Raw genomic sequence first — 12,639 nt, forward strand, 5'->3', positions numbered from 1 at the left:
TTAGATGGCCCATCTTCACTGGACGTGCGGGCCCCAGCATCTCTTCCACTCTTTTCGTTCCCTGGCCATTGTCATCCAAGATGTTCTCAAGCTTCGTGAGTGACGTTGACGAGGTCCTTGAGCCGTATCCAGCTGAGCTTTCAGCTGGTCCATCCGTACAGCGAACACGTCACCCCATCTCGTTGGCGGTCTCCCTCGGGGGCGTTCAGCGTCCCTTGGGATCCACTCTAGCGTTCTTTTAGTTCATCTATCGTCGATTCTTCTCATGATGTGACCGGCCCATCTATGTTTCGCTTTCGATATATATTCCGCTGAGTCGCAAAGACGGGATATTCCTCTTAAGTCGGAGCTGCGAAGACCGGCAAGGTGTTGTGTGCGCCGGTTAAATTTCAGGAGACATCTCTCAAGGGCTCTGTGGGTACTAAGTAGCTTCGTAGACGTGGCCGCGATGTCTGTCCACGTCTCCGCTGCGTAACAGAGCGCTGGAAGGACTGTCGAGTCGAACAAATGGGCACGAAGATCTTGGTCCGTCAGTTGGTCCGTAGCTTCCCTGACGGCTGCAAATGCTGCTCTCATTCTTCTATTCAGTTCTTCCTTCAATTCGTTTTCCATGTTCATAGAACGTCCGAGGTATACGTATGACGGAGTTTCCACGATGTGGGAGCCTTCAAGTTGTACTCCTCCGTCCTCGTAGTGGGCGTTCTTCATGAACTGTGTCTTCTTTCTGTTTATTCGTAGTCCTATTCTCTTCCCTGCTTCGTTCAATTCGTTGAGCATCGTTTCTGCTTCATTGGTACTGCTCGAAAAAAGAACGATGTCGTCGGCGAAACGAATGTTCGAAAGAAATCTTCCATCAACACGTATGCCCCTTTCTTCCCAGGATAGTGATTTCATTATTCACTACAATGCAGCCGTGAACAGCTTCGGCGATATAGTATCGCCTTGTCGTACCCCCTTTCCAATGGGTATGGTGAGAGGGCGGTGGAAGAGCTATATCCTAGTCGTGCATCGATCGTAGCAATGGGCTAATGTCCTCACATACGACTCGTCCACACCTTGATCGACCAGCGCTGGGGCAGGCGGTATTCCCGGCAAACCTCTATGACCCTCGACACGGTCTGGATGTGGTCCAAGCAGCTGAACCCCTGGCGGAATCCAGCTTGTTCTTGAGGCTGGGCTTCATCCAGCGTCCTAGATATGCGCGTGAGAATGATCTTGGTGAATACTTTGTATAACACGCTCAACAAGCATATCGGACGGTAGTTCCGAAGGTCGGTCACCTTCTTATGGATAAGAACGGTTCGCGAGGTCTTCCACTGGTCTGGGATCCTTTCTTTCTGAAGGTAGGATGTCATGTGCGCTGCTAAGATTACATGAAGCGGATGGCCACCAGCCCGAGGAAAGTCTGCTGATATAAAATCAGGTCCGGAGGCTGTGCCAGGTTTCATGCTCTTGATACCGACTCGTACTTTCGAAGGATGAATCCGTGGTGGAGCTTCGCCAGTGGGGATGATTTGGCTTGACACAAGAGTTGATGAACGGGAAAGGTTCGAGTAGAACCTCTCCGTAATGATTTCCATCTCACGACGAGAAGACATGCGAGTCCCATCTTCGCTCAGCAAGGTTGCTAGCGGAATATTATATTCGCGGAGATCCCTGCGGCACTTCTTTAGACTCGTTCTTCTTTGTGCTGCTTCTAGAATCTTCTTCTGCCTGGACTTCAAAAGATCCTCCTGCAACGCCTTTCTGCAGCTAGTGTTTGCTACTAACCGCTCAATGTGCGATGCATTCGGATCAAACCTCAAAGCCCTTCTTCTTTCCAACAATTCCTTGCTAGTCTTCGAAATTCGATCCAAGTTTGTCGTGCGCGGCTTCGAGGCACGTTCAGCACAGGCTCGTAATCCTCTGAGCAGCATCTCGTAGTCCACGTTTGGGTCCTCCTCGATGTGCCAGTCACCTTGGGACAAGGAGTCCTCGAGTACACAATCGTCGTAGACGACTTCTTTTCTCCTTCGTTGCCGATAGCAGATGTTTTTTTTTCCATCGTGTGGCTAACTCGTATTTTCGCACGAAGGAGACGGTGATCAGAACCACTACAAAAGGATGGTACTACTGAGACGTCAAGTAGACACCACTTCCGGTTGGTGAGTATGTGGCCGATCTCCGCACGAGTCGCGCCATTGGGCGTTTCCCATGTCCACCTACGATGATCTTTTTTCATGAAAAGAGAGTTCCCATGAAAGAGGCGAGCGGCGGACAACAGCCCGGCGAGACGATTGCCATTTTCAATCCGGTCCCCTAGTCCAAACCTTCCAATACTGTATTCCTCTTCTGTGGCCTTCCCTAGTTTTGCGTTGAAGTCTCCGACAACGAATTTGTAGAAGGACTTTTCGTTGCGGACTACTTCCTCCAGCTCCTCGTAAAACGCGTCCAAATCGGATTTATCAGCTGCTGATATTGGCGAGTAGCAGTTCATGATACTGATGGATTTTTGGCGCAGAGGGTGGAGGCGAAGAATGGCCAAACGAGCTGACAGGATCTCGTGAGAATTGACGAGATGGACAACAGATGGGTGCACAACAAAACCAACACCGCCTACATTTTGCGATGGAACCTTCCCTCCACGAATGGCGAGTGTACCGTCATTCGTACGTCGCTCCTTCTGCACTTGCTCTCCTGCAGAGCAATCACGTGAAATTTGATACGCTCTGCAGCTCCGAGAAAGGCATGCAGGTCAGCGTCTGTGAAGACTGTTCTCGCGTTGTAAGTACACACTCTGAGACAGTCTCCATGGCGAGTCGTGCGTGTGTCGCCTTGATCCAGAATCAGTGACGTCCTGAGCAACCTGAGATTTGATCACCTCTCACCGGTCGCCATACCGTTCGATGTCTGAGACGGCAGGGCCCTGTGTGCAGGGTACTGAGGCAGTGAATATGCTGGAGTGGCAAAGAGACTTTTCCCCAAACTAAGCAGCCATGCCACGGCGAGCTTAGCTTTCACCACAGGTCGTCGCCCAACCTATATGGATCAGGGAACCACCTTGTGACATTTTGCCAGGACGGTGGTGAATCTTAGCAGTGGTTTACTCTTAGCTAGGCTTCCGATTCCGAGAAGTCGGAATGTCGAATGTGTCGAACTCTTTCTCAGCTTGGGAGACCCTGCCGGAGGACGAACCTCCGCTGTGCATTGCAGTTCGACCTCCACGCCACTATGAGGCGGTAAACCGTTGTGGAGGGCTCACCAAATAGTCGTAAAAAACCCCGTTTTCCACCTCTTTTTATTTGACTATTAAGGAGAGTTGAGCGGAACAACTCCAGATCCCACAATCTACAATCCCATCTCTATCTTTTCCCATGGGTTCCTTCACCACGTCTGATTCGTGGTATGCTGCCTCAAAATCCTGCAACCTAATATTCCCTGTGAACTCTCATGTCTAAAATGATACCTTTCAGATGGCCTAAATAGAAAAAGATCTGATTCTTTTCGCCAAGCTGTGATTTCCATAGACCTTACAGAACACTTCTATATTTCAAATAGAAAATCCTCTTGCTGGTCAAATGATCTATCGAGTGATATCAAATTCAGTTCACTTTGTGTGGTTCAAAACTTGTCCTCTGCGCTAGAGCAACCCACAAGCCAGGCAGTAATACCACAGCTTCCTGAGGCTCTGCCTCGCCACAGCTTAACGATCTTATTAGCGTTATTTTGCCAAATTTTCCATTATTTTCGAAAGCAAACCAAGAATAACGAAGCATCTACTGAGTAGATAACTTTAAGAATAGAAGTGCAAAGTATCAAGCAGTTTAGGATGAAATTATTTCGAAAAGAGGAAGCTAAAACATAAGAGTGGTAAAAATAAAGAAAAGAAACAATATCTAAAGCTTAATGGAGCAAACGTGCAGGACTTCAAGAAGTTGAAAAAGGTGATTTCTATTTGTTTTCTCGGGGTAAACCTATATTCACTTTAACTCAACTTTAGCTGTAACGTTAAAACAGAACATCTATGTTCGCGAGCAATGACACAGCAGCTCTTGCTGGAGAATACTGTAACGAGTTGTAATAGAATTTCAAAGCAAGCTGTAGGCAAAAGCATCGCACGTGTTCATAGTTATAGGTCCTTTTGTTTTAACTCCATTTTTTCAGAATTCTATCATCCTGAACTCTTAAAAGTTTTTCATCGCAGTTCTTATGATTAACTGCTCCGCTGATGTGTCGTAATTATTTGTTTGTTTCAATGTGGCCAGAAATGCCAGACAGATCACCTAACTGCTGTGTGACATCTCCGGCCGACTCACTTTTCGATAGGTTATTTCCCAACCAAGAAAAGTTCCTATTTGAAAAATAGTCTTCAAGAATAAAAGAGTAGTTGCGCTTTTGAGAAAATAGTCTGGTTTTTTTCTCGCTTTGACCATTTGATATCCAGTACAGAGATGAGACCAATCAAGTCAAAGTCTATGACAATTCTATTTCCAGAGTGCGAGTATTTCTTCTATTAACGTGTTTTTACGTGTATTGAGTAACCTATCATCGGAACGCGGAACGTATACAACGCGTCGCGCATGTAACTTTGTGGAGATGTAGTTCAAGCAACAACGTCCACAGATTGTGTACCAATTACTCCAGTAGCACTTATGTGAAGCTATCAGTTCTTCTAAGCGAGGCACAAAGATAGCTGACCTTCTCTTTCTGGGTCATTCACATCCCACTAAATAAGACAATTGTTTCGTTCATCTGCTTTTTCTTAGCATTTTCTCCAATTCTTGTTCGTACCAACTGCATCTCCTCTTCATCATTATCCATTAAGTACAAATGTTCAACTCCTTTCATTCGTCACCCTCCAGCGTACGCGATACTGTCACTCATCTTCCTTTTATGTTGCATTGTCGGATAAGTTTCTTCCAGTGTATTTGATGAACTCGTATTTCTCGCCTACGTTCCATGATCTAGCGGCCGTGAGGAGAAAATGGTTTGGGGTTTCACCACGCTCACTACCGTACAACGGTTTGCTTCTCACTTGCGAGAATGACACATCTTGACCAGACGCGCTATCGTCACGCCCTCTTCTCTCACAATTCTGATTTGAAGGCAACACAAGCCTACACCAACCTTGTCCAAATATAGGGCAAGCGTGCAATCTTTCGATATGTATGGGTCATGATTCGCCAAATTAGAGAGCCATGGGAGTTTGCTGGATGCTTCTGTTGGTTCAGGTCGGCCACTGGATGTGGGCATGGACAAACGAGGCGCGCTGTGGAGTGGAGACCCATGCCATCACCAGTGTGTCAGCGATCGCGCTTGGGTTCCACCATGTCACCATTGTGTGTGACCGAAGGAAGATTGGTAAGGCCCAGGAACTCAATCGATGTCTAAAAACGTTCCCATCGGCGTTCAATGCTGCGAGAAGGAAGAGCCTTAACTCTCATCAGAAGAAACTTCGCTTTCCCATAAAATTCATCACTAAAAATGAAACGTAAATCATTTACGAAAACCCTGTGAGAAAGAGTTCGTGGATAGATCGAAATGACGAGCCTTAGCTAATTCCGAGACATCCACCAAGAACGGTGCTCCTCTCCCGTTGGTATTCTAGCAATGGGATGAAGTGAGAGTTCCAGCCCAGAGGTCAAATTATTAACCTCGACGTCTGCTTTCTTCAAATGGTGAGGTGAAGGCATCAGTCGCACACATGAACAGCGGGCCGAAATTGCGTTCCACTACGAAAACGCCAGATCTCGCAGAGCAAACTTGACCATGTTAAGACGGAAAGCTATAGCTGACTGGTGATCCCTAGCTTGCGCATAATTAGAACGGACTACTTTTTCTTCGATTTGAAAGGGGTTTATGCGGCAACGGTTTGCGGTTTATGCGGTAATATCTTGATTATTCTGCATCGAGTAGAAGGAATGGAGAATTGTATTCATTTTATTTGAGCCCCATGGTGCAACCTGTGGATATTTCTGATTGAAGCGCATCTTCATCACATTAACTGTAGAAAAGTTTAAACGGATCCTGGTGTACAACCACTCGTTATTTCATTCTTATTTGCAGGCTTCGTCAAACAGGACATATCGTCTGACTCTCTTTCAGCGCTTTTTTTCGCATTCGAACCTCATTTAGGTAGCTGGCCACGCTCTACACTCTGAACGCAGGGTTTTACATGGTTATGGTCTCACCTCTGGAAGAGATACTAAGCTGACAATTTTGCCTCGTTAGAATCGGTGCAAGTGAGGAAGGACACTTGCAGGCCGAGTTTACTTCGTTTAATGTTGAAACTGTGCAAATAATCTACCTTCATTCGCATCCTTGTCCCTCACCTAGCGTTCTTCAGGGCTATCCACTTATTACAAACTTGAAGAACTTGTGCGACGTGGAAAGTGAGAAGGTTGGCGCAGTTTTCAATCTCGTATATATATATATATATATATATATATATATATATATATATATATATGATGTTTTCTCATCTTCTTGAACAATGCAGAGCTGCGTTTTTCCATTAAATAACTATGGAAGTTTTATTCCATCAGATGAATATGATGATATTTTCGCTCGATGTCACATCGACATTCCGAACGATGAAGATCTGTGATGGTATTCTCTCCTATGGTGGGACGACGACTACTTTTGGTTGTCGACCATGCTAGAATAAAGGTCGATGGATAAAAATACTCTGGAAAATTAATGGGTAACCTTCTTCACCGCCCTCCTCGATGCAACTACTACCCGATCTAGTGAAGGGCTACACGGATATCCTTTAATTCTTTTTTTCGCCTTTTCAACTTCAGCGAAGCTGCTTCTTTACCAAAGTTTCCCCAGCTTGCATATAAGATGCCAGCGGCTCGTGCGGCTCTACGCCGACGTATCGACCATCAAATTTACGAAGACAGTCTTCTTTTAATAACTGTCAAGTTCTCTACTTTCTTTCGTTCATGACGAAAACTTGAGTGGTATTCTTCAATTCATTCATTCTGGTGCTCTCGGGGCAGATTAAAAGTCCCTATTATTTTCTACTAAGGGGTGTGCTCCTACGTTGCTTTAACTCGTATTGGTCTGTAGCCGTTATGGACCACAATTTTCCGCGTGAGCTCTCCTTTACTTCTGTTCCCGGGACGCATTTGTACGAAACAAAATTCGTACTGTCGAACTCTCAAATTGCGAAGGATGAGCAGAGAATCCGTTAGTTATCGTCTTCTTGCTACTTGGCTTGGGATAACATTTCGTCCTATGCATTCGGTGTGAGATCTGCACTTGAACGGTTAAGAAAAATAACTAATCTTTTGTAGGTTTTTATCGAGTAATTTCAACATGCTCCGACTCTTAATGTGGTGCTTTGCCATCTGTTATCCAGCAAAGGAGACAATGAAACAATTGTCAACATTTAAAGCAAATAATAATGAAATTAATAAAAGTAATAATAGTAAAGCGTAATAAAGCGAGGGACGCATTTCCAACATCTTATTTGAGCTATGAAAGCAGTAGCGAGCGATGTGACACCCGTTGTCACATAGCTGAGCTCCTAACTCGCAGGAAGAGGGTGCTCGATTAACTAAGGAGAATCCTATAGAATAATCACTAATTGTTTCACGGAAAAACCACACAGCTCAATTGAGCATTGTTAAACGGTAAAGGTCCAAAGTTCCTGCGGAAAAAGTCTTGAGAAGAGTGATGATCCTTTCCTAACGTCTTAATGCATTCTGCAAGCCAAGTGACAAGAACTTAGCAACTCATTGTCTCTCTGTTCATCTCTCGCTAGATAAGAGGTCGGTAGTTTGTAAAACTTCGTAAAGCTACTTCCGTTTGCACAGGATGAGAGGAAATGCAGGCACCAATTGAGCTCGGAAAACTGCGGTGGATAACGGCTACAGACCAGTGCGATATTTGAGTAAAATTAACGTGAGAGCACATCTCCAGTGGTCTGAGTTAGAGAAAGAAATCCTTCTTTCGAATACATCGGAGAGATTGCTAGACCACTTTTTATTTTCGGTTAGGTTGGCGCTGCCGTTCTGCGGTGTTTGAGGAAAGCTAGTCTTAAACCATCCGCAATCAGCAGCATCTGTATTACTGTGTCTGCACTATCAACGAACAGCAACATTTTTCCGGATAACAAAGAAGATGACTGTATGAGCTTATGTGTGATGTGAGTGATTTCATTTAAGGAATGCGGCGTCGAATACATCGGAGAGATTGTTAGACCACTATGTGTTCGAGTTAGGAAAAATATGACTGCCAGAAGGAAGTAATGTGATCTCACTGCATCATTGCGGAGCTCCGAAAGCACTTTGGATCCACGCAAAAAATCCAGGAATGAATACTAGAAGAGAATAATCCCCAACTACGCGAGAACTCTTCGCCTACTTAAGGCTGATGTTTGATTGCCCTAGTCATCTCACCACAGGTACCTAGTAGCGGCAGAAAATGCCCTCTCTGTTCATTAGTTACGTCTTGTTGAAGGCGTTTTTCCGGAATCAGTTCCCTCTACTCTTGTTCGAGCTCCGAATAACGTGAACTCTCTGAATCGTCCGCTGCGAATAAGGACTATAACAACCTCGGTGGCAGGTCAACTCAAAGAACCGCATTCTGAACTCGGAATTTCTTCCAGTGTACATTCCACTGTATAGGGTGGATCTCATTGTGGGGTTTCGTCCATTTCCGTGGGTCGAACTTGCTGCTGAAGTGATCACAGCTTGTATATGTCATGATCATCAGAACTACAAGTGCACATAAGAACATTAAAGGCATCACATCACGAATCTGGCGTGGTGCGGATTTCAGGTGGAGAATTCCTACACTTTTAAAAACTTTAAACTTTTAAGTCCTTTAAAGTGTACAAGAGCAATAGTTTTTGCAGAATACTAAGGAAAAACACGAAATTATTTTCGTGTGAATTTTTTCCCGTTTCACTGCCGTTATGAATTTTTGGCGAGTAGGTGTGTCCTCGATTGCAGTTGTCTGGGATCTCCGTATGAAGTTCCCAGTAAATATCGGTAGCTGAGAACTGAACTGACAGTTTTTAGCGAATGGAGAAAACGCACGTCTAACAAGTAATTTTACAATTTTTAGCAAACATAAATCAAAAACTTACGTCATCCAGAGAAGTACTGTGTGCGTAGTATAGTTGTAAATTGAAATTGAAAATAAAATGTAATGTATAATTGTAATTGTAACAGTGGTAAATAGTATAACTGCCGTGAGCGAGCATCTTCTACTCAATCTGAACATCTCGTTGAAGCGTGCTTAAAGGCATCACCCCTCGAATCGAGGGTGGTACGGGTTCGGGTTATGCCTATACGAAGTCGTAGATTATGGCGAAGAGGGTGATTCCATCCATTTCTTTCTAATTGCCGTAAAAACGGTCCGGAAGTGCACTAGGCTGGCACGCTCCAATCGAACTTTGTTGTAGAAAATAGCGCGTCGGAACCGTATCTTCCGGGCGGTTTTTTTTTTGCAGTAATCAGGAAGAAATAGACGGATTCACCTCTCTCTCCGTAATCCTCGACTTCGTATTCGCATAACCCGCCTAAAACCCGCACCACCCCAGATTCGGGGGGTGATGCCTTTGAAGTCAATACCGCGCTTGCGCTGTCAATGTTTCGACGCCGCCTAAGGCCAACCAATCCTTTCGTCTCACATTCGCGATGTGTTTTTAGCACACTTGTTTAGGAAAATGAGAACCTGGTTTCATAGAGTGACAGGCCCGATGCGGTATTGTACATGTCGTATTCATGTACCTCACCGACTCTGAACTGAAGTCCAAGGGGATTGATTCAAACACTTTATCGTTTTCTTTTGCCATTTCGTCCATCATTTTCCCCACAACACATATTTCCGTCCGTGCAGAAGAAAAATTCGAGGTATCGTTGCTTTAATGGATCGCCACTTTCTGTGTGTACTCTTCTTCTGGACAACACCAAACGTTCTCTCTTGACGCTTAAGCCCGCTATCTTTCCATATACCCAAAACTCGCACCACAACTATTTCAAAGAAAGCCTGCCACTGTATGTGTTTTCCCGTTTTGCTCCTTCGTATCGTACCTCCTCAAGAGTAGGTTCGACTATGAGATCACAGATTTGATACTTTTGGTGAGGTCCTTATGAAAACCGCAACTGGTCACTGGATTCCTTCATTCCACTGCTTTCAGAACAAACTTTCGTCATGCTGTTGGAAAGCTTTAATTTTGAAATTGAATATATCATATATTGCATATTCATCTGATTTATGATGTTTGAGAAAGGCGTGTTTAACCAGTAGATTTGTGGATTACTATGAAAAACAGTGGGAAACTATACTTGTACTCTCTACTTCTGAACTGCTATCGATGTCTATCTTTTCCTTGGGTTAATTTGGTAAAGCACTGAGTTTCCAATGTTTTAATTAGTAGTTAGTGATTCATATTCTGAAAAACTGCGAACGTTTTACGTTTCTCGTCTACCTGCATGCCAAACATTCTGTACAACATCTAAAAGAGACTTTTGTTCCCGTCTGCAACAATGTTTTTCATTTATTTTTGTATTTACCTTCTTCCCGGAATTATAGCTACTATTCTGCACAAGGGGCCGCGTATACGAGTCTGATTGCTATCTGATCCCGTGCCGCTGCTTGTGCTAGATGTAATCAGGCATTTGACGTTACGGTCCAACCCAAATATGCCAAGTAACTAGAGGGAGCGCGGAATCTTTGGTAACAACCCTCCGCATCGTTATGCTGAACTCCCGGACATTATCGACCTGAAGTGCTTGGATCACTAGTCGATATTCACACAAATTTTCCACTACAATGATTCGGTTGTTTTTCGGTGTCCCTTCCGTAATTTCCTACACCTTTAATGCTATTTTCAAGTCAAAACGACACGACCAGAAGTTCCGTGCAGTTGCAGTCGAGGCGGCGCCATGGAGTCAGCTGTTGGGATCAAGGTTGGACCAGCGCTAGTTGCACTCTTTGTTCCGAAGCTGAGAAAAGCTCAAGGCGCTCAGTAGAGACCGAAAAGTGAAACTTCCTCCCCTCGCGCTCCTTATATACAATACACAGATCAGATAATCCAAAACTTTAGCAATCGTGCAGAGCTGCGAAGTTGTTGTAAAGCGGAAATTACGTTATAGTATAGATAAAAAAAGCTGGCTCTGTGATATCGCTCATCTCCAACCTAATCCTCAAAGTATTAGCAGCGACGTTAGCGCTGAAAATTACAACTATTCTCTTGTGAATGCGAATCTCCTTCCTCCATCGCACCCTAATGAGCCGGAGAACTCAACCACTGCTTTTCATTATGCGCAGGTGGACTCGGATATGCAGCTGTCTGAGAAAGCTTTACTAGTTTTATGCGTTCGTATATTCGCAAAACGAGAGAAATGGCATATTGATCCAGCTGCGTGAGCAAATTGGAACCAAGGTATCAGTAACGTCTCGTCTGGCAGCACCCCTACACACATCGGAGTACATCGCTACAGATGAAACTTAGTGGCCGCAAACTCCGGAGCCTGCATTGCAACGAAGGAGTGTGGAGGTAGAGTGGTATCTCCTTCTCCTGGTTTTTATCGATTCGTGAGAGCCCCTCGTTGTACTTTCAACGCGACGAAGGCGCAATGTTGTTTGATCGCGTGCGAGTGTATTTTCACCGACTGCACGACGGTAGCTCAGTTGCTAAATTTTATTATTGATGTTGCACTGCTCTTAACCTATATTCCATTCCTACATTCATTTCTTCCTTTTCTTGCTTCTCTATAGATCTCTTGTCTCTTTGATTTCGAGAAGAAAGCGAACAATAAGTGTCGTGCAGCATGCGGAACTACGACTGCACCCTCGAAGAGCAACATGGAACCAAAACTAAGTTCCCTCTTTTTTGGAATGTCGCAAGCAATATTGATTTCTTGTTCTAGAATTGGAACGCATCCGAGGTGTCACTCCATTCCGTGTATTTTTTCCTTAATTTCCAATTTATAGAATTAATACTGACGAATTATCGTAAACATATTCCCCTGCTGCGCTCTACTGCGCGCTTATTCCACCTTTAATGAACGAATTCGTCAAAAACTAGTCGCCATACGAGTATATCAGTGTTTGTTGTCGTGTTTTCTTAGAAGTTCGGGAATGTGTTGGCGCTTTATGTAGTAAATGTGTAGGTTCTATGGATTCCACACTGCAGTTGCTTATCGCTAATGACAAGCAAATTTAGATTTAGTAACTAATAAATGTTTTCTAACTTCACTGCAAAGTGTCCACCACTTCAAAGATTTGTTATTCATATTTTCTCAAAGATTTATTCCGCAAACACGATCCGACTTGAGCTTCATCATATTTTGTGGCGTTAAAAGCATCGTATCATGAAATTGACGAACTTGCTGTCTCTTCACTCGTGTGAAAAAGCCCTGAGTGATCCCGTCTTCTCAACGACGCAACTCATTACGCAATTGAACGCAGCCGATTTCGCCGTCTTCCAACAGAAGCTCCTCCACATGCACAAACGTATTCGCGTTTTGGATTGTCATCGTTCTATTCCCCGTCATATGTTGTATCGCTGGAGACACGGGTTCACATAAGACTTTTCCTACGTGTTCCACCCTTTTTTTCTGAACTACTAGAGGGAATTGAGCGTGATCATGCTCATAATAGTGAACCACACCTCTATCTGGATGTATTCGTGGAGAG

The 12,639-nt window shown here is 44.4% G+C and overlaps 2 protein-coding genes across 5 annotated transcripts; both read right to left on the reverse strand.

Moving 5' to 3' along the window:
* Positions 1–243: 243 nt before the first annotated feature.
* Positions 244–894, reverse strand: RB195_021907 (uncharacterized protein; the record flags this gene model as incomplete). Of its 2 annotated transcripts, none has more annotated exons than XM_064208840.1 (1): positions 244–894. In XM_064208840.1, the coding sequence occupies one exon, from the start codon at positions 892–894 to the stop codon at positions 244–246; it is 651 nt and encodes a 216-aa protein (XP_064064721.1). The 2 variants fall into 2 exon arrangements, with proteins under 2 accessions (XP_064064721.1, XP_064064722.1); XM_064208841.1 differs by having other exon boundaries at positions 244–777.
* Positions 895–1,034: 140 nt separating this feature from the next.
* On the reverse strand, positions 1,035–5,232 carry RB195_021908 (uncharacterized protein; the record flags this gene model as incomplete). Of its 3 annotated transcripts, XM_064208843.1 has the most annotated exons (5): positions 1,035–1,713; positions 1,771–1,957; positions 2,206–2,676; positions 2,868–3,018; positions 5,107–5,232. In XM_064208843.1, the coding sequence occupies 5 exons, from the start codon at positions 5,230–5,232 to the stop codon at positions 1,035–1,037; spliced, it is 1,614 nt and encodes a 537-aa protein (XP_064064724.1). The 3 variants fall into 3 exon arrangements, with proteins under 3 accessions (XP_064064724.1, XP_064064723.1, XP_064064725.1); XM_064208842.1 differs by having other exon boundaries at positions 1,035–2,010; positions 2,310–2,676; XM_064208844.1 differs by lacking the exon at positions 1,035–1,713 and having other exon boundaries at positions 1,802–2,676.
* Positions 5,233–12,639: the final 7,407 nt, after the last annotated feature.

The sequence above is a fragment of the Necator americanus genome, chromosome X (genome assembly GCF_031761385.1).
Source record: "Necator americanus strain Aroian chromosome X, whole genome shotgun sequence".
Taxonomy (NCBI): domain Eukaryota; kingdom Metazoa; phylum Nematoda; class Chromadorea; order Rhabditida; family Ancylostomatidae; genus Necator; species Necator americanus.